This window comes from Leptinotarsa decemlineata, unplaced genomic scaffold (assembly GCF_025532065.1).
Source record: "Leptinotarsa decemlineata unplaced genomic scaffold, Ldec_3_MD MMD2_tig00026361_RagTag_RagTag, whole genome shotgun sequence".
Taxonomy (NCBI): Eukaryota; Metazoa; Arthropoda; class Insecta; order Coleoptera; family Chrysomelidae; genus Leptinotarsa; species Leptinotarsa decemlineata.
The window spans coordinates 2,237,949-2,261,833 of NW_027412704.1; the positions used below are offsets into that span (position 1 = coordinate 2,237,949).

The 23,885-nt window shown below is 36.4% G+C and overlaps 2 protein-coding genes across 4 annotated transcripts; one reads left to right on the forward strand and one right to left on the reverse strand.

Moving 5' to 3' along the window:
• Window positions 1-352: 352 nt before the first annotated feature.
• On the forward strand, window positions 353-16,396 carry LOC141486652 (protein I'm not dead yet-like). Of its 3 annotated transcripts, none has more exons than XM_074185016.1 (7): window positions 353-484; window positions 4,850-5,021; window positions 6,046-6,386; window positions 7,006-7,240; window positions 8,278-8,591; window positions 9,716-10,099; window positions 10,482-16,396. In XM_074185016.1, the coding sequence occupies exons 2-7, from the start codon at window positions 4,877-4,879 to the stop codon at window positions 10,725-10,727; spliced, it is 1,665 nt and encodes a 554-aa protein (XP_074041117.1). In that variant the 5' UTR covers window positions 353-484; window positions 4,850-4,876; the 3' UTR covers window positions 10,728-16,396. The 3 variants fall into 3 exon arrangements, with proteins under 3 accessions (XP_074041117.1, XP_074041116.1, XP_074041118.1); XM_074185015.1 differs by lacking the exon at window positions 353-484 and adding an exon at window positions 1,599-2,145; XM_074185017.1 differs by lacking the exon at window positions 353-484 and adding an exon at window positions 2,238-3,960.
• LOC141486653 (probable cytochrome P450 6a23) lies at window positions 11,502-23,885 on the reverse strand. Its single transcript, XM_074185023.1, has 8 exons — window positions 23,870-23,885; window positions 20,839-21,071; window positions 19,739-19,882; window positions 19,004-19,189; window positions 16,074-16,394; window positions 15,051-15,284; window positions 13,946-14,197; window positions 11,502-11,786 (listed from the first exon to the last, which is right to left on the reverse strand). Exons 2-8 carry the CDS (start codon window positions 21,062-21,064, stop codon window positions 11,617-11,619), a joined length of 1,533 nt encoding a protein of 510 aa, XP_074041124.1. The 5' UTR covers window positions 21,065-21,071; window positions 23,870-23,885; the 3' UTR covers window positions 11,502-11,616.

A 23,885-nucleotide genomic window follows, 5' to 3' on the forward strand; every position in this document is an offset into this window, starting at 1 on the left:
AATTATACTATGTACTACAAGAATTTGTACAAATTTTATTTGGGTGGTATTTCATTATTTATTGTTTTTCCAATATTTTGTTGATTTTTTATTCTGAATATACTTGTATGTTGTTGCAATTGGACTTTCATTTACCTGAACATTATTAAAGTAAACTTTTACTCACTTTCACCTGGTTTTAATAGTTTCATTCCATTATTTCCAAGCCTAAACACTACACCCCACAAATTTTGCTAAATGAATTCATTTATTGTACGCCACTGAAGAGACGGCATGACACGTGTTTTATCTAAATCTATTTGAAATTTGGCGCTGTTTTGACCGAAAACTATCATCAACGCTCGAACATTTGGCAGCAGTGTGCAAAAGCCATGCGTCAGATTCGTTTTGGCGGCAGTAGGCTAGTCGGTCGATTTTTGCCTCATAAAAGTTTTTATGAAGTGATTAGAAGTTGCCTCATCATTGATTGTTATTTGAAATTAAGGTAAGTCTCAATACCAAGTCCTAACCGAACCAGAAAACATGGCCCCTGTGTTTGGACGATATTTATCAACAGTGATAACTGATTTGAATGAACATTTTGGTCAACAGTTTTCCACACAATGTACCACAGGTGAATTCAATCCTGCATCAATGTTTTTTGAACCCGTCACAGAGGACGAAATACTTGAGGTCATAAACTCATTACCGAATAAAAAATCTACAGGTCCGGACGAAATACCGATTTCAGTGATTAAAGACACCAGTGATATAATTGCACCAGCTTTCGAGCATATTATCAATCTGTCCGTATTGCAAGGCAAATTTCCCTCTAGCCCCAAATTAGCCTCTATAATTCTTATTTCGAAAAAGGCGATCCAAGTAATATTGAGAATTATAGACCAATCGCTTTACTAAGCATTTTTTCTAAACTGATAGACAAAGTAATGGCCAATAGAATCACAAATTTTCTCAACACATATCAGGTTTTATGTGACAACCAGCATGGATTCCGTAGTGGTTTATCAACTGAAACAAGCACGATTGAATTTGTTCAATAAGTCAACAACAAAATGGACTCTGGCGAATTTGTGATCCCAATTTTCTTTGATCTTACTAGAGCTTTCGACTCGGTCGATAATTCTTTCATATCTGATAAATTGAATAACCTTTGTGTCCGCGGCCCAATCAATGAGTGGATCGTGTCCTTCCTCGAGCGAATAAAGTTCATTGTTAAGATTGATGACGTCATCTCGGAGAAATTTGAAACAGATATTGGTACACCCCAGGGAAGCGTACTCGGTCCTCTAATTTTCCTCATTTTCATTAACGACCTTCCCATTCATATATCTCAAGAAAGGCTGCTTATGTACGCAGATAATACTTGCAGTGGGACTCTGCTGTGATGGTTTGGCCCGGTTGCAGAAAGTTATAGTATATCACACCAGCCATCGATCACCATACAGTAACCATGCTCTTTTTTGAAAGGTTTGTGCCTTTGGGAAGTGCATGGGTGGCTCATCGATGTCCAACCACTGCCCTGAACGTCTCTATTCATCACACGTGGCGATCCGATCCAAAGAAGGATCGTTTTGGTTGCGCAAAAGCAGACCTCGAAACGTGACTATTCCTGTCGATTGTTCAAATCATGGGGCACCCACTTCTCGAACCTATTGATCATTCCAATACATTTTGAACCATCAAAAACCGCATGGCAGCCCAGTCCTTCAGCCAACCCACGCACGAAATTTCGCAAACAAGAAAAAATGAACAGCATCAATGTATAGAGCACAAAATTCTCAACCAATCAATATATACCACGACACAGTAGAATGAATATCCATGTGAAGCTACAAAAACACATGACATTAAAACGGATAAGACTTTTGAAAGAACCAATAGCAACCACCAAGTTCTGACAATGAATTGTAACACTTTGTATATTCGTTTGACACGATAACATGTTTTTAGAAAGTCATTCTGTAGATTCTCATTTTAAATTACAACACCTTGTTTATTCGATCTGTTGATACGTGTTTCATACCTGTCACGATTTGTCAAAAAGGTTATGATCATAAATGGAAATCCAGAGAAAACCGAATTCATTATTGAAAAGCTGAACAAAACCTATAATTCATTGGAATAATTCAGAAAGATAATCATCAAGTGAGTAGTCATATTTTTCCAGTACATTTTGTCTAGTTAAATATATTTATTTTCACACAACACCTTGATATATAATAAATCTGATATAAATGATGAAAACAATATTAAACACAGACATGATCCGGCTCAATTATCTCCTTTCATAAAAAGCGATTTGGGGAAATTTTCTAGTGAGAACTTTTATCACGAATGGGGGATAGAGCACTGCCAAACCATATATCTATCTGCCTTGATTGTTCCACAATGATCTAGGATTTTCTCGAACATTCCAAACTATTCTCGAACATTCTACCAGATTCGGGGGTGTCCTAGAAAGTTCCAGGATGTTGTGTACTGTTTTGGAATACTCTAGAATGTTCTTGACTGTTCTGGAACTGTCTAGAGGGGGGAACCTCCTGTCTTCATATCTTCAAAAGCACGCTCTCCAAGTAAACACTGAGACCATCTTTACGTACAAGTTATTGTGCCATTATGACAGAACAAATGCATATACCAGCTGTGTCCAAAAAGTCTCCGACCTGCGTTCATATCTCCGCACTAGTACAATTCTCCGTCATCCGGGCCGTGGCATCCTTCGTAGTAGTTCTATAGTAGTCGTCTTGATGTCGTCGAACCGCATTCCTTCTAGCGCCATTTTCGATTAGGGAAACATTCAAAAGTCGCAGTGACCAAAAAGGCGGTTGTTTTCTTCTCACGGCATCGCGCAATCTTTTCAGAACTTCAACATAATATTCCTTGTCGATCGTCTCACCTCTAAAGAACAATTAGCATTGACATAACATGGCTCCGACTTTGACCTGCTTGTTAAGGCTGTGGTTCGTCTGGATGTTTCCACTTTGAAGATTGTTGTTTAGTTTCAGTATCGTAACCATGAATCCATGTTTCACAACCAGTAATAACCTTGAGGAGATTCTTATCTTCACTGATCATTGTCAAATTATCCTGAGCGAAGGTCTTTCCGCTCGGTGGTGAGCAATTTCGAAATGAGTTTCGCACACGAGAGTCTTTCCCATGATCTTATTCAAAATTCCCCAAACAGTAGTTTTCTGTATTTCGAGAACATTTTGTAGTTCACGAAGAGTTCATCGACTATCACTTTCAATCGCAAGTTGGACACGATCAGCGACGTTCGGCCAGAACAAGGTCAACTAACTGTACATATGCCTGTACAGTTCCTTTATCTGTGTTGTGCCCGTCCTCAAAGGCTTCTGTATCATTTCAAACGTCTCTGTACAACTTTTGTCGAGATTGTAGCAAAACTTGTTGATCTATTCTTTGTGTAATTTTCAACAGTGAAACAACACAGACATGAACCACGCTCTGCACGACTCAAAACGTTAGCCGGTAACTATGGCTATCACGGATTTCGTTAAGGATTACTCTCATTCTCCGCAGCGTTCTGGCGCGAAGATATTAACACAAATCGGATACTTTTCAAACACACCTCGTATGTTCTGCTACCCTTGCAAAGTTGGGTCGTGTGAAGTGAAACATGTATTGACTGTGCTATAATGGAAATGGGGTTCAATATCATTCGAAGTCTTTAATAATTGAGTCAGTTACCCACCAATACATCGAGAGATACGGTTCGTTCTTTGATTTTTTAAATTTTTTCGACAACTCTTGTGTTGCATTTCATACTTATATATAGAGACAACATGATAAACATACACTTTATCTCAAAAAGGCAGGTATCAGTCATTACACAAACTAAATAGTTGTTAATATATGAACTGTTTCGCAAACAGGTACAGATAAAAGTGGAAAATTTATAATTTAATATACTGTTGTTATTTGCAGTTTTACTTGCGAAAGGTAATTATGTTTTTTATTGTTTTCGATTTGTATAAATATTATCAACGATTGAACATTCTTTAAGCCACATTTAGTTCAAGTTCTGAAATAACGTATGCCAACAAAGTCCCAACTGTTTCAGCAAATGAGATTATTCACAAAGATCACCTCTGTCTCACAATATTGCACACCCCGCTTCTGCGTTAGTTAGGGAAGCCACAGATTATGCTGTAGACGACCCCTCCCGATATAGAAAGCCCCGACACTCTGTCGAATGAGGCCCTCATGTCCCCCGTTAACGGATGAATAACTTTCTCATCCATCCCACCCCAGCCAGGTAGGGGTATCCCGTGAAGGGCGGCACTGATGTCTAAGGACTTCATGCCGTCATCAATCAGTCATGAACCCATTGGTCCCTCTCAATACCAACAATTAGTCGAAAGGGTAGGGGAGCTGGACTCCAAACCTGGAAGAATTGACGATGACATTCTGACCCCCACCAATTGCACCCTCGCTACCACTGCCGTTTCGTCTTTTCCACTCGTCCAAGGAGATAGATACCAGACCAGAGCCTTTGGACCCACAGTCGACCTTGGGAGTAGGCATATTGATATTCCCGCCGTCAAGTCACAAAACCCTCAAAGCGTGTCACTACCTAAGGAGTAGGCAAATTGAGATCTCAGTGTAGTCATACCCTCTTGAAAATGGCTTCAAATTCGAAGCCGAAACGTCGAACATCTAAAAACAACAGTAGGGGTTTTGTGATTTGATGCGGAGGGCTCATTTTGCCTACTTCCCATGTTTCAACCTGGCAAGGGTCTCGATCTGCCTACTCCCTAGTAATAGTCGACGGTTATTATGGAACTTATTGTATAAATATAAACCAATAATGATATGTATTCTGTTTTAGCATTGTATATTCGAAAAGGCCTATTAAATGTTACCGTCAGAAGTTTACAAAGTTTTGAAGATCTACTGGAAGTCACTATTCGTAGTAGTCTACCCATTAGTTCTACTTCCTGTATTCCTTACCAATAACGTACCTGCTTATCGGTGTCTCTATGTTGTCCTACTCATGGCAGGTAAGATATTATAGATATCATGAAATAGAAGGTGAAGATGACGATTTGAAAGCCTAGCAGCATATGCCCTTGTTACAGTGTGTCGTTTGTTACAAAAGTAAATAACGGTGATTACAATATTTTATAACGAATCAAATACCTATGACTTCTTTCACGTACATGACCTGGAGTTTAGATCACCTTCCTGATCTCTCCTTGGTAGATCGCACTTCAGGAAGGTTTCCTATTTTTCCAGTACCTGGTACCACAGCCTTAGTCACGATTAAACATAACTGACCAGGCTAGTAGATTGTGGTCGAAACGTTTCGTCTGTTACAAGAACACGGACATATTGAACGTAAGTCATTGTTTGTCGAGGAGAGCAGAGTTCTTATCGACCATTTTAGATGGCCTGCTTAAAGAAATGTTGATATACACGACCAATATGGGGGAAAACAGCAGTGATGAGTTACCATGATGAGTTTGCCAAAGCAAACAAAGCTTTAAAATTTAATTCGCTAATCTAGGTTAACTTTGGAATTATCTCGACAAAAGCACCCAATATTCGTATTGGGACTCGATATCAGACAAGACAAAAGAAAAATGAATATAGCTTTGATCAGAGGCAACGTAAAATCGGAAAAATAGTTGGCTAGTCACTCTTAATATCGACACTAAACTAACCGTGCGCAAAAGCAAGAAAAGGACAGAGATATTGTGTTGTTTTATGCGAATGTGACGCATTGGATTACATTCTGGAAAGACATGTATTTTCAATAGTAATTCCACCAGCTTCCAAAGAATTGCATTGACTTATATAAGCCAATTACCACGACGTAGGAGACAGTCTATTTTGGAAAATACAGTGTGAAGTTTCTTGATTTCAAATGGATTAACATTTTCAGACTATGGAAGTCAAACTAATGAATTGGACAAATTTATGTTGAAATTGTTCAACAATCAAGTCCACATAGCAAATAATTATCAAACTCTCTCGTATTTTCAATATTGATACTCAGTTCGTTAAATATATTTTTTTCTTCAGGACTCTGGGTGTTGGAAGCTCTTCCTTTGCCAATAACAGCTCTTATTCCCATGGTCCTTTTCCCGCTCATGGGTGTTCTGAATTCGAGTAAAACCTCGATCAGTTATTTAAATGAAACGAACATGATGTTAGTGGGAGGTCTTATTATTGCCATAGCAGTTGAACATTGTAAACTGCACACCAGAATTGCTCTCAACGTTATTAATTTAGTGGGGTGCAGCCCCAGAAGACTGAACGTGGGACTTTGCTCGGTCACCATGTTTATATCCATGTGGATTTCCAACACAGCAGCTACGGCCATGATGATTCCAATCATACAAGCAACACTGGAGTCTCTAGAGGTAGGTTAAGTTAGGTTAGGTTAAATATTGTCAAATTACAAAATTTTAGAGACTCTACATTGATGAAGGTCACTGTTGGAGTAGTCATATTGGGACGTTGAAAAAGAAAATAAGAACAAATTTAGGAGTACTATTGAAGATTAGTATTTCCATTCCTCCATATCTCGAATGTATTCTATTTTAACATATTCGAACTTGCAATTCATAGGTTCTATTTGAGGAATCATATTTGGAAGCCACGTCAAATTTTCATACACCACGTGATTTTTTTTGTAGTCAATCTCTTTCTCAATTACAGATTTCTATTTCTGAATTTTCAATAAATCATAGTCTGACCAATATTTTTTCGACCACTCCAATAGAGATTCATTTTTTAACATAATTTCATATAAAATACTTTTCATGGGTGGAAGTCGCTTTTTGATTCTGACCTTCTACCGTGAAGGTCTTCAGAATTTAATTTTCTAATTTCTTTTTGAAAATGTTAATCATTTCAATGGTTTGAATACCTTTATGTTCAAATTCTCGTTGAAAAAAAACTTGGCGATTTGACAAATTCTCTTGAGCTTTATATTCGTAAAATAATATTTCTTCTCGGTTCTCGCTACTTTCATGAAAGAGAGAAGGCGTTATAGATATGTTCGAGAAACAAGATAAATCTGAACAGATAACCGCTCCCGAGGAAGATCTGGAAAAAGATGAACAGGATAAGAGAAGACCCACAAAAATAACGATGTGCTATTTCATATCAACAGCCTACGCAGCTTCAATAGGAGGAAGTGGATGCGTTATTGGTTCAGGGACGAATTTAGCCTTCAAAGGGCTCTATGAAGCTCGATTTCCTGATAGTCCAGGTGAGATTAAGTAATAAAGTTAGAGCTTAAAGTATCTTAGCGATTTTCTCAGAAGATCCAAAAGCTGAAGTCGACCAATTTGTTTGAAAAGTAGCTATATTCCACATACCCTAGATTTACTTATATTAACCCCATTTGGAGCATTGCCACCCAAAATAGTTTGAAACCTCCAAAAATATTGCAAAAAAAGTAATGAAATGTAATCTTCAATTATCATAACTGGAACCTACTATGAATATTCATAAATCAACTGAACTGTTGTATATTAAAATTCCCGATGAAATGCGAATATGAATATTCATACACGAAAAGTTTACTTGAATATAAATTCATAAAAAATAAAATGGTACATAATTATGATACGAGACAAATTGACTGTTTTAATATAGACTAACCCACAGTTTATGGCATCGCGAAAAAAACGTATCAAGGAAATAGCTGACAGCACGCGCATCTTTCAAACATGCTCAAAGTTTACTGGCTCCGTGTACGAAATAAGCTGTGAGGGTTGCGATAAAACGTATGTTGGTCAAACTAAGCAAACCATAATAAGGGGTTTCAAAGAACATGTTACACATACTAGGTTTCGTAGACCAAAGAAGTCTATTGTTACTCAACGTTCCTTCAAAAACTAGCACAAATAACGAAAAAATGTTTGAAATTGTTGAGACCGATACATGACAACATACTTCTAGACATCTCTGAAAGTTTGAAACTCGAAAAATGTAGAATAAGATCTATAAACAACGAAGAAGGTCCTATTTCAGCCGTGGAAGCCTACATTCCGAAACGCGTATCAAGGGACGGTGTTGTTCTATAGTGGGGAAATCGTTTTCTCTAGTCAATGTCGAATATTAACACTAGGCTCATAGAAAAGACTGCAGCCTCACCCTATTGTATTTTTGCAACCTGTTTCAGTAGTCAAGTCTCAAGAGTTCAAACATTGAAATAATATGATTTTTGCCAAGGAATTGAATTACCTTTTTTTAATACTCCGCCTTGACTGTGAGTATGAATCATAAACCTCCTATTTTCAGGTGTGGAATTTGATAAATGGATGATACTGAACGTTCCGATAATGTTGATAACGATGATTATCGGAGTGGTATGGTTTCAGTTTTATTTCCTGGGACTTTTCAGACCCAAATCGGAAGACGCAAAGAAAGTTGAAGTAGGACCAGAAGGACGACTTATAGCCAAAGGTGTCATCAGGGACCATATAGAAGAACTTGGTCAAATGTCTGCCCATGAGATATCCGTAGGAATATGCTTCGTGCTCTCTATATTATTGTGGTTCTTCCGGAAGCCAGGCTTCATCAAAGGATGGGTGGAATATTTCACCAGTATAAAGGTAGGTATCTTAGTTGAAAAGATAATCTTACTCAGGGTGCAGCAGAGTTAAAGGGTAAACAGGAAGGGTAGTCTGTAATACCCTCCAAAGAACTTAGAACAATGTTGGTTGGTACCAGAGGCAGCAATACTGTGATAGTCCCTCCAGCAGAAGGAGGAACTTGGACAATTCAACTGGATCTTCTAAACAAAGCCAGACTCTTCCTATGGCCAAACTTTTCGAAAAATCTACCTAGATTCTACCTGCTTTGAAGAGGTTCATCAAAAAATTGTTAGGCTGCAGCAGGGTTGGCCTACGTTGTATAACAGACCTATTTTTATAAGTCACTGTCTTATGAATCATCATATAAAGAGATCTGGAATGTAGAAAGATCTGGCATGTCGTTACTTATAACGATAATTTACACGCACGGGGCAAAATGATCCCGCGCTCACGTACACAGTATGTATTTTGAATCTTTCAAGTAAGCAAAAGTAAAAAGTCAAAAGTCTATACCTATAAATTGAAGGGATGTCAGAAAAATAATGAAGACATGGGAAATTATTTCAGCTCTACTATTGATGCAATTATAGTACTGAGAACATTTGAGAAAATTCAACATATGTTTTGTTTTGTGGCTGTGAAATTACTTTTTTTTTCATGAAAACCATGCACAAAAACTCTAGGGACCAGAAAGTTGTAATTTCAATTGTTTAATCTGAGGATAACATTGGACTTGAGAAAAATTAGTGGTATGTCATGATTCTCGCCATGAATATCAATTAAATAGCTGAAATCCATAATTGAAAATTAGTCTTAGTTACACGAGTACCAAAATTTCCTTTGCTTTAAGTATTTCCAGTACTTCAAGTAAAAGTTTTATAAAGAACCAAGGTAGAATTTTCAGATCCCGACTGCCAGTATTTTTATTTAGAGTTCCAGTACTCTACACATGGGAAAAATGACTTTATTCGAATACCAGTACCTTTTTTATGAAATTACTTACTTAAATTACAGTTCTAATGTACCCAAAGTACCGAGTATTTTAAGTAAAATAGTACTTTAACTAAAGTACTTCACAGTACCACAGCATAGCTCACCTCCAATCTCCCAGAGTATAAAACCCAGCTTGTTCGAATTTTCAGGTAGGTGACGCTACTGTAGCCATTTTGGTTGTCATGATCCTCTTCCTCGTTCCATCCAATCCGAACTTCATATATGCGTTCAGCAAGGATGAGCAGAAGAGGCCGAAAACAGCGTCCCCGGCGCTACTGACTTGGAAGATCGTCAACCAGAAGATGCCTTGGGGCTTAGTCTTCCTGCTGGGGGGTGGTTTCGCGATGGCGGATGGATCAAAGGAGAGCGGCATGAGTGCCATGATCGCGGGATGGTTGAGAGAATTCGGTTCTTTGGACAGAAATTACGTCATGATTATCGCGTGCTGTACGGTAATTGTAATCACGCAGATTTTCTCGAGTAATGTCGCCTGTGCTACCATAGTACTTCCGGTTATGGCAGATTTGTCAGTGGTGAGTCAAAGATTACTATCATTTATAGGGTAACTTTCAGGGGGGCTTCAATGCGTCCATGTAATATAAACGTTATTGAAGGTTCTATTGTTACAATTATGTCTGGCTTCCAGGATCTACAGAGTTTTATGCTTAATATTTCATTCATAACTGCGGTAGTAAACATTATCTTTCTCGTAATTCAGGTGGCCAGAAATTATTTTTTTTCCTTGAAATTAACTATGTATAAAAAATTTAAAAAAACTGAAAAATGTCTTTGTTGGGTTGGAAACTTTTCAGATCACCGTCGTATATTTACATAAACAATTTTTCATTATTTAAATCAGTCACTTCAAAAGAACATAAAGTTATCACTACATCAGTTTTCACTACTTTTTCACAGATTTCCAAGCTACATCCAATGTTCCTCATGATGCCATCTTCCCTCTCTTGTTCATTAGCGTTTTGTTTGCCAGTGTCAACTCCTCCAAACGCGATTGCTGCTGCACCCTGTAACATGCCAACCTGGGAAATGATGAAAGTTGGATTTGGGATGATTGTTATAGCTGCTGGGGTACTTTTCTGCATATATCCCTTCTACGGAACACTCATCTGGGATTTTGATACTTACCCGACGTGGGCAGTTTAGAAACTGTTTCAAGTTTCAACCCTTACGCTGGTTATATACTTTAAGATTTATCATTTTTTCAATACAATTGTTGTTTATTAAAACCGTTGTGTATCAATGACTTTTTCCACAACAAATACTGCTGATTATTATTGTGGGGGAAAGCCATAAATTTTATTCGCTAGTTCCGCTCACTGTTGCGGTGAAAATCATTATTTGTGGAACAATAACAATTTAATCACCGCAATAGGTGACAGGCGTTTCTTCTTACGATGAGTCATACTCAGTGTTGTTCTTCGGTCTTGAGAAATGTAACAGTGTGATCATGTCAAATTTAGGCGAGTTCTTGAATTCAACAGAAATTTCCGACCGATTGCTTCAACCATGGACGCGCTGAAGTTTCGAATGAACCAATAAAAATTAATTAATCGGATTAGTCAGTGGACTCGCTGATGAATTTAGGATACCTCCTATAATGCGCATTTTTCTTCACCGATCAATTCACAATAGCTTTCAGAATTCAGCTGAGTTGTCCCTTTTTCATCTGTTTTCATCAATGAAATTCGTCGAAACCAGAGTCAATGGATCTGTTAGCTGTCAACTGTCTGCAAGTAGTGGGGGCTTATCAAGTTTATATTTATTTGTATATGAATGCATTCTGCCCTTGGTAAAGAAGGCAATGAAAGTATGGTTTATTTACTGTTACAGAGTTAAAGGTAGGTGTGGGGAATTACACAATGATCTCACAATGATCTTTGATTATTTTGGAATTAGGAATATGAATAGAGAAAAATATTTTCTTTCACGTCTATGTTTTATTTCAGTACATAAGGTTTGAATAAAAAAAACTCAAAATCACCCAATAACAAAAACATCTTCAAAACTTGATTGTGCAAAATCTCGAGTTACATTATTTACCAATTCTTTCCAGATTCAGCCACATTCCTCCTTCTGTTGTGGGAATAAAAGAGTTGACGTCAATTTTCAAAGGTAATTTAGTTTTGCTGCTGAGTGTCACTCTGAAATTCTTGAGAATACTAACGAGACCAACTTTAGACTGCATCACACCAAATCTCAACCCTGAAAAGTTATGCCATGAAAGATATATTTGTGATGATATTTACTATACATCAGACATCAAAGTAATTCATCATTTGAGTGAAGAATAACCTACGTATATGTTTTCCATCATGTTATCATATCATGTTATTATTATTATTGAAATAAAAAATAATATGATACAAACCTAAGGAAAAACACATAATAATGATTCCGAATAGTTGGTAAACTCAAATAGTTTTGGTTGCGAGACGGCTTTACATACAAGTAAGAACTATCTAATTTACATTTGTTTCGAAGTTTGACTTCGAAATCCAGACTATTCCTATGGATATGTTGGAGGATCTGTGGAGAATCTTGGGACTTAAAACACAAACAAATCCATTTATTATATGTGATGATTGCCAGGCCAATGACTCTATCTGCCGGAAAACTCTTCTCTTTATGAAGATTTGACGAGTTGTATTTGATCTGGATTTCGGCCACACTAGTCTAGAGTCTAGAAGGTCATGAAGTTGCTGACTCCCTTGCAAGGAGGAAATAGAATCAGGATCTATCACCAGCAGGTTTTTCTCAAGCACTTAGTAGGTACTGCAAAAAAAAGTTTTTAGACTTCTGGACAAATCTATCCGGATTGGCCCATTGGAAGACATCTGCACATCTTTCGAAGTATGTCACCATACAATTAATAAACTACATCAGGCCTGCTAATAGGTCACTGTCACTTAAATCAACATATCAAGAGATTCGGATGAATTTATTGAATTGATGTGTTGCATCTTAAACCCAACCTAACTTAACCAACTTGCGTTCATCTCTAAATATTTTTTGTTCGTGCTTTCCCGTAATTCTTGTTATTCGTTAAGTAAATCAAGAGTGAGTTTTGATTCGTCTCCTGATGATGCAAACTTGGTCTAGAGACAGTATTTTTGATTCTCATTCTACTTATCCAGTTAGTTTTTCGGTATATAATGGTCGTTGCTTCTAGCAAAATAACTTTTGATTTTTTAACCGAAATGAAAAGACATTTCAGTTTCGAGTTATCTTCGTAAAAATACTGCGTTTTCGTCGACTTTTTTCAGTCTGCTGTAATGAATAAATTATTTGACCTCCAGAAGTTGCTTGAGAACTATGAGTATCCGGAGGTAGACGAGATCTTATGGAGAAACTGGCTCCGGCCATTCAACAGCAATACTTCACGACAATCGCTTGGTTAGAATCCATATTGGGAAACTGCGAACAGGAATATATTGACTATAAACTGATTGTCAGGACACACAGGTATCATGGGCAACGAAAAAGCTGACAAATGTGCCAAACAAGGAACATCATCGTGAGTCCAGAAACAGCTGTGGGAGTACCAAAATCGTTGGTACAGAACCAGATTAGGAAATGGGTATATAAGAACCATAGGGAGTTCTGGAAAACATACCAGGGAACACATATGGAAAACCTTTATATGGGGACAGTCCGAGAAGAAAACTGAAGAACTGCTTTAACAAAGCAAGAATCAGCTCAGTTTTTTCCTTGTACGAGGAATTGATGAAGTAGTTGTTATCTGATAGGTGTCAGTCGATTAACCTATAGTGTAGGTGAGTTGAGACTACCCTGAAAGAATAATTTTTTAGATAATTGAATATATGGACCACTCAAACCGTATGCAGGAGAGTATGTCATACGTCAAGTAAAGAGAACAAGATTGTTGGACTTGGGAAAAATAGACAGATCATACGGCTCCCAGGAAGCGGAAAATATCCATACAACGAAGTGAAAAGAAAACGCAAGGAAGTAGACAGACAAGGATTAACGTAGACGTAGAATAGACAAGGATTAACGTTTCTCGTCCAAGAAACTGTTGGGATGTATGCATTACTGGTAGGTAGTGAGAATCCAAATTATAGTTTAGTAAGTATGTTGTCGGCAGTTAAAAATAAAACGAAACGCTCGAAAATTTCTTCCTTTTCGTTATGCGAAGTTGTCAGTAGGTCGAAAGAAGATGGAATCTTTAACAGGCATAGACAAAGGTACACGTTATCTGAATGAATCTTATTCTTTTGGGATAAAAAGAATAGATCCTAGTTGGACTGGACATGTCCAGTTGAAGAAAGTTTCCATTTGACTTATTGCCATGAACACTGAACCACGGTGAAATGTGCTATGGAACCAATTATAAACCCTACCTATACAGATCCTGGGTCCCTCGCCGAAGGGAATATGAGCGTAAGGATGCCTTCCTTGAATGTTTTCCTCGTTGAATCTTTCGGGGTCGAAAACTTCAGGATTTTCATAATACTCTGGATCGTAGTGGATTGCTTTGATAGGAATGAAAACTTCAATGCCTTTTTCTATAATAACATCCGAATCAGGTATTCGGTAGTCTTCCACGCATCGTCTGGTGACTACTGGAAGAGCCGGATACATTCTCAAAGTTTCTGAAATCAAAAATTTACTGTCGATTTATTTAAGTAACACTTCAGATGGGGCGATGACAAATAAATTGTTTGTCAAAGTGGTTAAGGCTTTCGCGGCCGAAATTTTCAATGTTACCATCTTCAAAATTCACCGATGACATCGGTGAATCATCGAGATGAATCAACCTCTGGAGAAGCCAGCCATTCATGCTGGCGAAACGTTTGGATGCAGTTCCAAACTACGACGGCCTTCAAACCCGAATGAAGATAGTAACACTGATATTGTTCGTCGTTCGCTTCAACCTAGTTCGAGGAATGATACTCTGAAAGGAATTCGATTTTTAATTATCGAATTCATGTTGATGATGGACACTACCTTGCACTGATGAGTGACTAAATAGCCCGAAACCGGTCTGTGTTAGAATAATTGAAAATCGATTCCGGCAGTTGTATTTCCAACAGCATATACGGGAATAACTTCAGTGAAAAATCTTGCACTGACACCTGTCAGATATACTCCAATAATTTAATATAATCAATAATTTGTTGAATTGGTAAAAAACTAGTCCTATTCTCCTTCAGCTTTCTCTGGGGAAATTTTCTCCTCGTTTGCCCATCTACAGTTTTGAGACATTACTGAAGTTAATTTTTGGATTTATTCCCCTTCCCCGCTTATCTTCTGCACTGTGTCATGTGTATGTACAAAAATGTAAAATAAGAGGAGAATAAATTATTATTAATATATTATTATTATTATATTCCTTGAAAACTTTACGGTACACTTAAAAACTGAGTTACTTGTAAAACAACATGAGTTCAGAAAAATAACCGTTTTGAAAATTTTGCTGAAAATAATATTGTTTGTCCAACTTACCATCGATTACCTTTCCCATATACTTCAACTCATTCAGTGCATCATACGTGATTTGGTTGTTGTGTTTTTCCAGCACAGAATTTATTTCGCTCCTAACTTTCTCTTGAATTTCGGGATGGGTAGCTAACTGATACAGTGCGAAAGTCATTGTGGTTGAACTCGTTTCGAATCCGGCAATGAAGAAAACAAAACTCTGGGCAACGATTTCGTCCATTGTCAAGCTAGTTCCATCGCCTGAAGAAAAAGAAATGTTGTGTTAGTCTATATGTACAGCATAGGTCTGAAGTGAGATCAATGAATTATCGAATCACCACATATCGAAAGAAATCGTTAGTTATGAATTTTTATCGAGTATCGACCAATTCCATCATATAACATTTCGAAAGGGTATGATTCAAAGAATTCCTCTTGAGCACTGACATCGATAAAGATAGCAAGAAAATATGTAAGACTCATCAAGAAGGCTTTTTCTACTGTTCGCTACTAGCTTCATAGACAGATGACAACTTTTACTAATGAAATTTGAGGTAAAAATTAATCACAATGGAACATCAAAAATGAAAAATATGACCTCTCTAGTCAATGTGTGTATGAGAATATCAAAAAGATCAGTAAATAACAGGGTACAAGAACGACTACAGTATCACATCACGCCACATTGAAGAAGCCATGAAAATTGACGAAAGAATCAGAAATGCAGAAAAACAAATACAAAGAATACAAAGAGAAAAAGCTAGTATTCATAATTTCGAAAATGCCAACCAAAGACGAAAGACAGCAATCTCCAGAATCGACAAACGATCCTAATAAAAGAATTTTCCAATTTTGAAACAAGCATTGCCCTTAAACACAAATACCAGAAGAACAACATGCTTCTCGACTTGCCTTAAACCAAAGAAGATGGAGTCTGAAGCACCAGTTTGCTGTTTGCTATATTCTACGTTTTAAAAAATTTAAGATGACTAGCTTTCATTCGACTATACACATCAATTTGTCATAAAGTAAATGAAATAATAACATTACCTGTATGTTCGTTAGTTTTGTTCTTAATGTCAATCAACATCTGAAGAAAATCTGGTCTAGTAACGCCTTCCTTCTCTCTGTATCTCACAGTGTCTTCAACAACCTTCGTGTAGAAATCTTCCACTTCTTTTTCGGTTAATCGCATTCTTAACATCTTGGATAAATTGGGAAATGCCCCCATGAAAGTTATCTTCAAATTGCGAATCCCATCTGTACGAAATACTCTTTGACCGAATTGTGTGAACGGAGAATTGGGTTCTTTGAAGCTATTACAGTCCAAGCCAAAAGCGCAGGAACCGATTATGTCGGTAGTATAACAAGCTGGAAAAGTACAATTCATGATGGTGTAATTGGCCCCTCCAAAAATAGTAATGATAATTATATCTGTGTGAAATTCGGGATAGATGAATGTGCAACGGTTCATTTCAAAAGAGTGCGATGCAGGAATTACAGACAAAATGTCCAGCTCGTAGACTAGGGAATTCTGGATGCCGGAGGGATGTACACTTCGAGGTGGAACACCGCCTCTCACGAAAGGTAACAACAGATCTGGTCATCGGACCTGTCGGGGAAGAACAAAGTTGCTGCAACAAATATGCTTACCTTTCCAATCTTACTATACTCATTTGGAGTAGTGAAATGGATCGGGAAGAGATGTATCAACTCAAAATGAAAATACTAAATATGATGCATCCCCTTTTCTGTACGGTCTGCGACCAAGAGACAGCAGGAATTGGAACATATCGCTTGGAAGCAGTTGCCCGAGCGGCTTCAATACTCGCTGCAAACTCCCTTTTCTGTTATTAATCGACTGAAATCGGGGCCTCCAAGTGGTTATTTGAGGTTTAGAAAAAAAAAATCGACCAGAGCCGTATCAAAAGGATACGGTGACTGTTAAATAAGATTTATTGAATCCATAAGTTTTCTTTTCGCATGTCTGGTCTCTTTCGACGAATTTGCACTAGTCGAGCGACAACGAGTTACATGCCTAAAAGCTCGTTTAAAATGGTAGGAACTGATCCGTGAAACGCTTAAATTTCAGCGGATATGATCTAAACGACGATTTATTTTACTTTAGCGATGTTAACTTCAGTTGACCACCACGTCTTGACCGCTTTTAAATGCATTGTAGGGGAGAAAGGGGTGGGAAGTTATTTTTTTTTTGAATTATCAACGATATTTTCATATCAATAGATAGTACTTTTATACTCTTGCAACAAAACCATTCTCCTTTCTTAGTACGTCGTTCGTATTTACAGGAATTATTCGTTGTTGTATAAATGTCCTTCTTTTGTCGGTTGAAGCGCCATTATTGTTTTGCATTCAATATTTTATTTTGTACTACCACTAATGAGCAATAGGCATTAAACCCGTGTGGTATTGTTGGCTACATACCCAAAAGGCCAGAATTGGCAAAGAAACTACGTTTGACGTGGATCCGGAGCATTCCACTGGAAGGACTATAAAAAACTATCTACCCTTTTCTGTAATATCGTTAATTTTATGCGAAATAAAACTCAGGTTTGCAGTGGGAAACAATTGGTTGCCATCGACATTTTCCCAATTATTACATTTCGAAACAGCTAGAGTTATTTTGAATGTCTTTGGGAGTAATCCAGAAATATAAGATATGGTGTGCCTACATTTATATAGGTAGGTTTGAATTAGTTGGTACATGGGAATGTAACTTTATTTCCAAAATGTATTTCTGGATATTAACAATTTATAGTTTTAGTTCTGTCAAGCTCTCGTACTCTCGTTGGTATCATATCTGATAGATAAACCACTCGAATAAATTGGCCAAGTCGACCGGATCCACATTTGTTCCATCTGCTCCTACAACCCCAAAAAACCCTGAGATGACGAGATTTATGACACTCTTTTGAAAAGAAATATTCTTCTTTCTCCAACATCATCCATAGAAGAAATATAACAGTTGTAAATGGAAACGAAAAGTGTGAGTTTCAACCCCGGGCCGGGATGGTTGTCACATAGGTAATTGAGGGGTAAAAAAACATTCAAATGAATATTTTCATTGAAAGTGGAATTATATAAGTACGCAAATAATTATATCAAAGAAGAGAAAAAAATGTCTTCCTCGTAGGAAAAACATAATTGCTCCAATGGTAACTTAAATAACAAACATATAAATCCATCAAGCCGCAATGCTTGTAAACTAAAATGCCAAACGTAGCGAAATCATATTCATTCAATCTAAAATTCAATGAATATTCGAAATCACGATTATGGTATGGCAAATGTAACGTTGTTTTTGGAATACCCTTTGAAAACACACCAAAATAAATACTCGAAACCATGAGTACATATTTTTCTAATTCCTTCTTCTATTGGTCGGTGAATATTTGCTTATACCTTTGATAACCAACTTTTGTTTATGGTATTGATAACACCATGTTGCTTATCTCTTCCCAGCCCCTGTCAAGTTGAGATAACCAGCCTAATCTTCCTAAAATTTACGTTATTTGTAGGCACGTCTTCCAACGGCGGACATTTACAGTACGTATAAAAATATCATCGTCTTCTTCATAAAAGGTAATTGTTGCAATACTACTCCCACGTGAACATCCAATCAACTCCGGCCTCTAACCGGCGTGAATGAGAGAATTATATCTTTTAAAACAAGAAATGAGTTTCACCTCTTCTTTGTGAGCGTTCGTTATCGGCCCATTCGACACCACTATATCAGAAACGAAACTAGTTGACAAATTGAGTGCTGTTAACACACTGAATGGCGGATGGTGCTCAAACCACAGAATAGTAAGCTGTTTACTATTCTGTGGTCAAACTCCGCGGGTGTATAGGGGACATTTGTACCAACCTAGCTTTGACAATCCCATCACGCGGGTTTTTCAAATGATCGATTCGCGCTACCTTCCAGATTTCCGGTATATGATAAAAATAAACATTACCTAAAACATTTTTTATATCCAAAGGTTCATGGTGATCTACTTCATGTTCTATATACTTCTCTAGAATATGTCCGCAGTTTGCTATGGTCTCGAACATTTGTCTCATCTTTCCTGAAGTGAACGTGGGAGTGAATTTGGTCCTCAGGTTCCTCCATTTCTTTCCTCCAATGGAAAACAGATGAGCAGCTGGGCAAAAATTGATATTTTGAAACAGAAAATCAACATAAAATAATGAACATGTAGATAGTTACAGTTAAATAAATTGTTGCATTTAACGAAGAACATCATATACAGGAGAAGACAGATCTTAAGATATTGAGCCAAAGATAAGGAAGATATAAAAAACCTTTTAGTATTTAGACTGTTCCCACATGACACTGTCAAAATTTGATTTATTTTTAAATCTTTTGGTTTTTTCTGTTCATGTTGTGCAAGTTTCTTTATTATCTCGTTAGTAAGTGTAATATGTTTATATCTCTACAAAAATCATGTGATTTACTTTAGTTTTCCTGACGAAGGTAATAAAATTGATGAAAGCTTGACAAATGACAAACAAATAGTGGCTTCTTTGTAACAACCTCAAAAACATTGGGAAGGCTCATTTATAACAACATCAGAGCTCTCTAATCGAAGGATGATAATAATAAAATACTATGGGAGGGTACGTCTAGGTGGGGGAGATTCATAGAGGGTGTTACTCTTTTTGAAAAGTACAAAAGTAATTGATATACTCACTTATTGGCTCATCTTTCTCATTAACATAAGTTCCTCTGTCAACGAAATGTTGAAAATCTTTGGTCATAATATGTTTGATTAGTTCCAAATCCACCGGTAAAAATACTGACCCTGTCATAACATATATCCCAATGTATTTCCAACCTGAAGACAGATTACAATTAGATTGTTTTGAAAGGAATTTGAAATTTGTACATGTATTTCAATTTGTAAAATAATATCCATGATAATATCTGGTTCGTTGGTTACCAATAATGTGAACACTGATTATACCTACATACATTTACTATACACTTACTAACTATTGTCGTTAATATAACAGAAAATGGAATTCGATTTTCAATTATCGAAAGTCATCGACTTTATGTTGATGATAGAGACTACCTTGCACTGACGAGTGGCAAGCAGCCCGAAACCGGTCTGCAAGTGTGTTCCAATAATTGAAAATCTAATGCGGCAGTTGTATTGCCAGCAGCAATAACTTCAGTGAATAATCCTGCACTGACACCTGTCGGATATAATCCAACGCCCTTCGTGGTATCAGCCAGAGGAGTAGTTATTTTCTGATAGGTGTCATGAACGAATTGTTTCTTTAGATGATTTGAAATTTCATAAAGGTTGAAAGATAGTATGTATCTTCATGCGCCACAGAACCTTGTACTTAACAATGGTATTAGCTAGCTCGCGGTTCACGAATAGAATACATGTTTTAATTTATTGTTGACTTAGTAACCGAGCAAGAAAATAGATTTTGATATGATAAAAAACAAAGTCAGATGATAAGAAGCATATGTGATTTCACTTCTGACGATATAATCTAGTACTTAATTGTTTAAGAGTAATTCAACGAAAATGAATAACGAGATTATGAATATAAGGGGTTTCCAAAGTTCAATGGATTTTAAAGATTAATTATTGTCTACTATGAAATTGCTGTATCTTATCGTAACCACCTTTTTTCTACTTCTCCATTAAAATACAAGGTGTCATTCTGAGAATTTCTTCCCCAAAAAACGGTATGAAAGAGGGCGTTTACAATTAACATCTTCAACCATCATTCACATTTGAACAAATACAGTTCCAATATAAGGTATACTTGCCTTTTGCCTTGGCTTTATAATAAATATTTGCTACATCATCTCCTTCTGGAATATCCCTTGAGTGGGGTGGCTGCAAGTTTCCCCATGGTATGTTAGGTGGTAGATATGGGACACCTTTTCGATCCCAATACTGAAAACTCCTTTTGATATAAACAAAGAGTACAGCAGATAAAGCTACGAGTACGCCAAATAAATCCAGAAGTAAGTTGTCAGTGAAAAAAACCATGATTGTTCTGAAATTCAAAAATGAATATTCAGTCTAACGCATCACAACGGAATAATAATAGTAAGGATATTCAACAATTGGAAAAGAAATAATAATAATAATTTATGTAATGAGAATGTTATGCGAGAAGTAATGTGTTGCAAATGAATTAAGTTGCATTGCAAAAGGTAAACCTTCAGCTTGAGCTGCTCAACTGCAAGCTAGACATTAGACATTTATAAACATACGAGTATACACAAATATAGAATTTTGAATGATCAACTAATTTTCCTTTATTTTCAGTATTTCAATTTTAATATAAGTTACAAAAAGGATTTGGAGCTTTATAACTCCTGTTCAATTATATGTGAGCGCTTTCGACAGCTGGTCGGGCTGAGTAGAGCCTTGATGATGACAGCAAGACCAGCTGTCGAAAGCGCTCGCAAATAATTGAATAGGAGTTATAAAGCTTCAAATCCTTTTTGTGAATTATATGAATATTAAAATACAAATATATAAGTACATACATAAGAAACACATAATCACAAAAGGAATAATAATTTTCTGAAACAGATTCAAATTTATTTATCACAGTGAAGCGTATTAAAAGAAACGAATGATTTTTAAAAGTAATAAATATTTTTTACATCAACATATCTATGGATTTGGAGGTAGGGGATTTGAAGAACCCCTGACTTAGTTTCCCGTTTGAAAAGTTTTGAGTTCAGGATATTTTTTTCATTTTTTTGTAAAGCATTATGAAGTTTTGGACCTAAGTAAAGAAAACTTCTTTGCAGTGTTTTTTTATGAAATATAATTGTCGAACATCTGAGATTTACGACTCATTAAAAATTTGTTCAGTTGGGTGAGTATATGGTTTTATAAAAATGACTTTGGGAATCATTTTCAGAATTTTTTCCAGGTGTTTGAGAAACGTTTTATTGGCGCACCCCAAGCAATGATTCCATAGTTGCGATCAGCGCATAATATAATATTTTCATTTGGCCTTTGGTAGGTATTTTGGAATAGTGTTTCAACCTCTATAGAATACTTCACAGTTTCTTCTCTACGTAATTTATTTTTACTTTCCATTTCGAGTTACAATCTAGGTGAATTCCTAAGTATCTGCAAATGTCTGCCCTTTCAAAACTAACAACTTCAATAGTTTGTTTGATCTTTATAGTGTTTCAACCTCTATAGAATACTTCACAGTTTCTTCTCTACGTAATTTATTTTTACTTTCCATTTCGAGTTACAATCTAGGTGAATTCCTAAGTATCTGCAAATATCTGCCCTTTCAAAACTAACAACTTCAATAGTTTGTTTGATCTTTATGGTGTCAAAATTGGGCAAATTTTTGGAGTAAGAAGTGAAGGGGGAGTGAAGTATGTTTTGTCTGTATTTACTGTTAGTAGCTGCCCGTCAAACTATTCAAGGATAGTTCCGAAGTCCCAGTCTACTAGAGTTTTCAATTCTTCCCAACTTTTGGCTTTGTAGAGAACTGATGTGTCATCAGCAAAGCTCATCACATTTCCCTCTACATTTAATTTGAATAGGTCGTTCAAATATAGGTATGTTATAGAGTATAGGTCCAAGGACGGTACCTTGTGGAACACCTAATTCAATTATTCGGGTAGGGCTCATACAGTCTTCGATTTTAGTACATTGTTCACGGTTACTTAGGCAACTCTTGATTCCTAATTGAAAAAACGTGTGCTAACACATATCTTCAAACAATATACGATACGTCAAAACCATATTTCTTTAGGAAACCCTTTCGTCTGAAAACTAGCATAGGTCATCCTCCTTTCCATTCAACTTTTTCTTTTTAGGTAGCAACGATTTTTGGAATAATTGGGGCGTGTCGAAGGCATAGAATCTCAATTATCAATATGGTAGAAACTGTAACAAAATTACAGCGAACATTTACAATTACTGATAAATACTAAGAAATTAGTAAAAATTATATGAATCTACAGCTGAAATTTTGCCCCGCCCCATGTTTTTCGGTTAATTATTTTAATGGAAAATGCACAATTCGAAACATTGGTATTAATAAATTTGGTAATTCAGGGGAGCAAATAGCAACAAATTCAAATATGCCTGATACGAATCTGCAACGCAACCATATTAGTTCATTCCGGTGGTGATATTACTGCATTGAAGCTTCATGGTGGCTGGAAATTCAATTCGGTGGCGGAAGGCTACATTACAATACAATATTAAACTCTGATGAGACTAGCAATTATGACATAAATGTAAGGATTTCTCCTCCTTCCAGATCAGTGACCTGGAATAAATGGTTAAAACTGCACAAGAAAGCGGATAACATCTGTTATGTTCAATATAAGTAAGAATAGATTGTTCATGGTTTTTTGATATTCATGGTAATACTCGAAGTAATACCATTAACTACAATTCTGTACAATTTTTTTAAAGAATACGAGTAATTACTATTATTGTGTTCAACACGAATATAAATAAAGTATTCATAGTTCTTCATTATTTATCGATTGTAAAAAAATAGCGTATGCACCCCTCATGTGATGGTTATTAATACCCCTGCATAAACCATTAATACTTTGTGTGATCATAACACAATCGTTGAATAATATACTATTTTCTCAACAAAAGTGTTTAGAAAATATTTGATTTGTTTCTCTCCCGCACTGTACATTTTTTTAAATATTTTCAGAGTTTTGCAAGGGGTAAATGAAACCTTTAGGATCAGCGTTTGACGAAGGGCTATTAAATTTAGTCAAATAACCAGAACGATGGATTAATTACTCAAACAACTAATTCAAAAAAAGGAAATCGTAGACTCACGGTTCTGATACAAACA

What these genes read in the sequence shown, in the direction of transcription:
- LOC141486652 (XM_074185016.1), top strand. Translation starts at nt 4,877, where the DNA reads ATGTTACCGTCAGAAGTTTACAAAGTTTTGAAGATCTACTGGAAGTCA. An exon ending in TGTTGTCCTACTCATGGCAG is followed by an intron (nt 5,022 to 6,045) that starts GTAAGATATTAT and finishes TTTTTTCTTCAG; the next exon opens with GACTCTGGGTGTTGGAAGCT. An exon ending in TTATGGCAGATTTGTCAGTG is followed by an intron (nt 10,100 to 10,481) that starts GTGAGTCAAAGA and finishes ACTTTTTCACAG; the next exon opens with ATTTCCAAGCTACATCCAAT.
- LOC141486653 (XM_074185023.1), bottom strand. Translation starts at nt 21,064, where the DNA reads ATGGTTTTTTTCACTGACAACTTACTTCTGGATTTATTTGGCGTACTC. An exon ending in TGAGAAAGATGAGCCAATAA is followed by an intron (nt 19,190 to 19,738) that starts GTGAGTATATCA and finishes ATTTTTGCCCAG; the next exon opens with CTGCTCATCTGTTTTCCATT. An exon ending in GGGACCCAGGATCTGTATAG is followed by an intron (nt 11,787 to 13,945) that starts GTAGGGTTTATA and finishes ATAACTTTTCAG; the next exon opens with GGTTGAGATTTGGTGTGATG.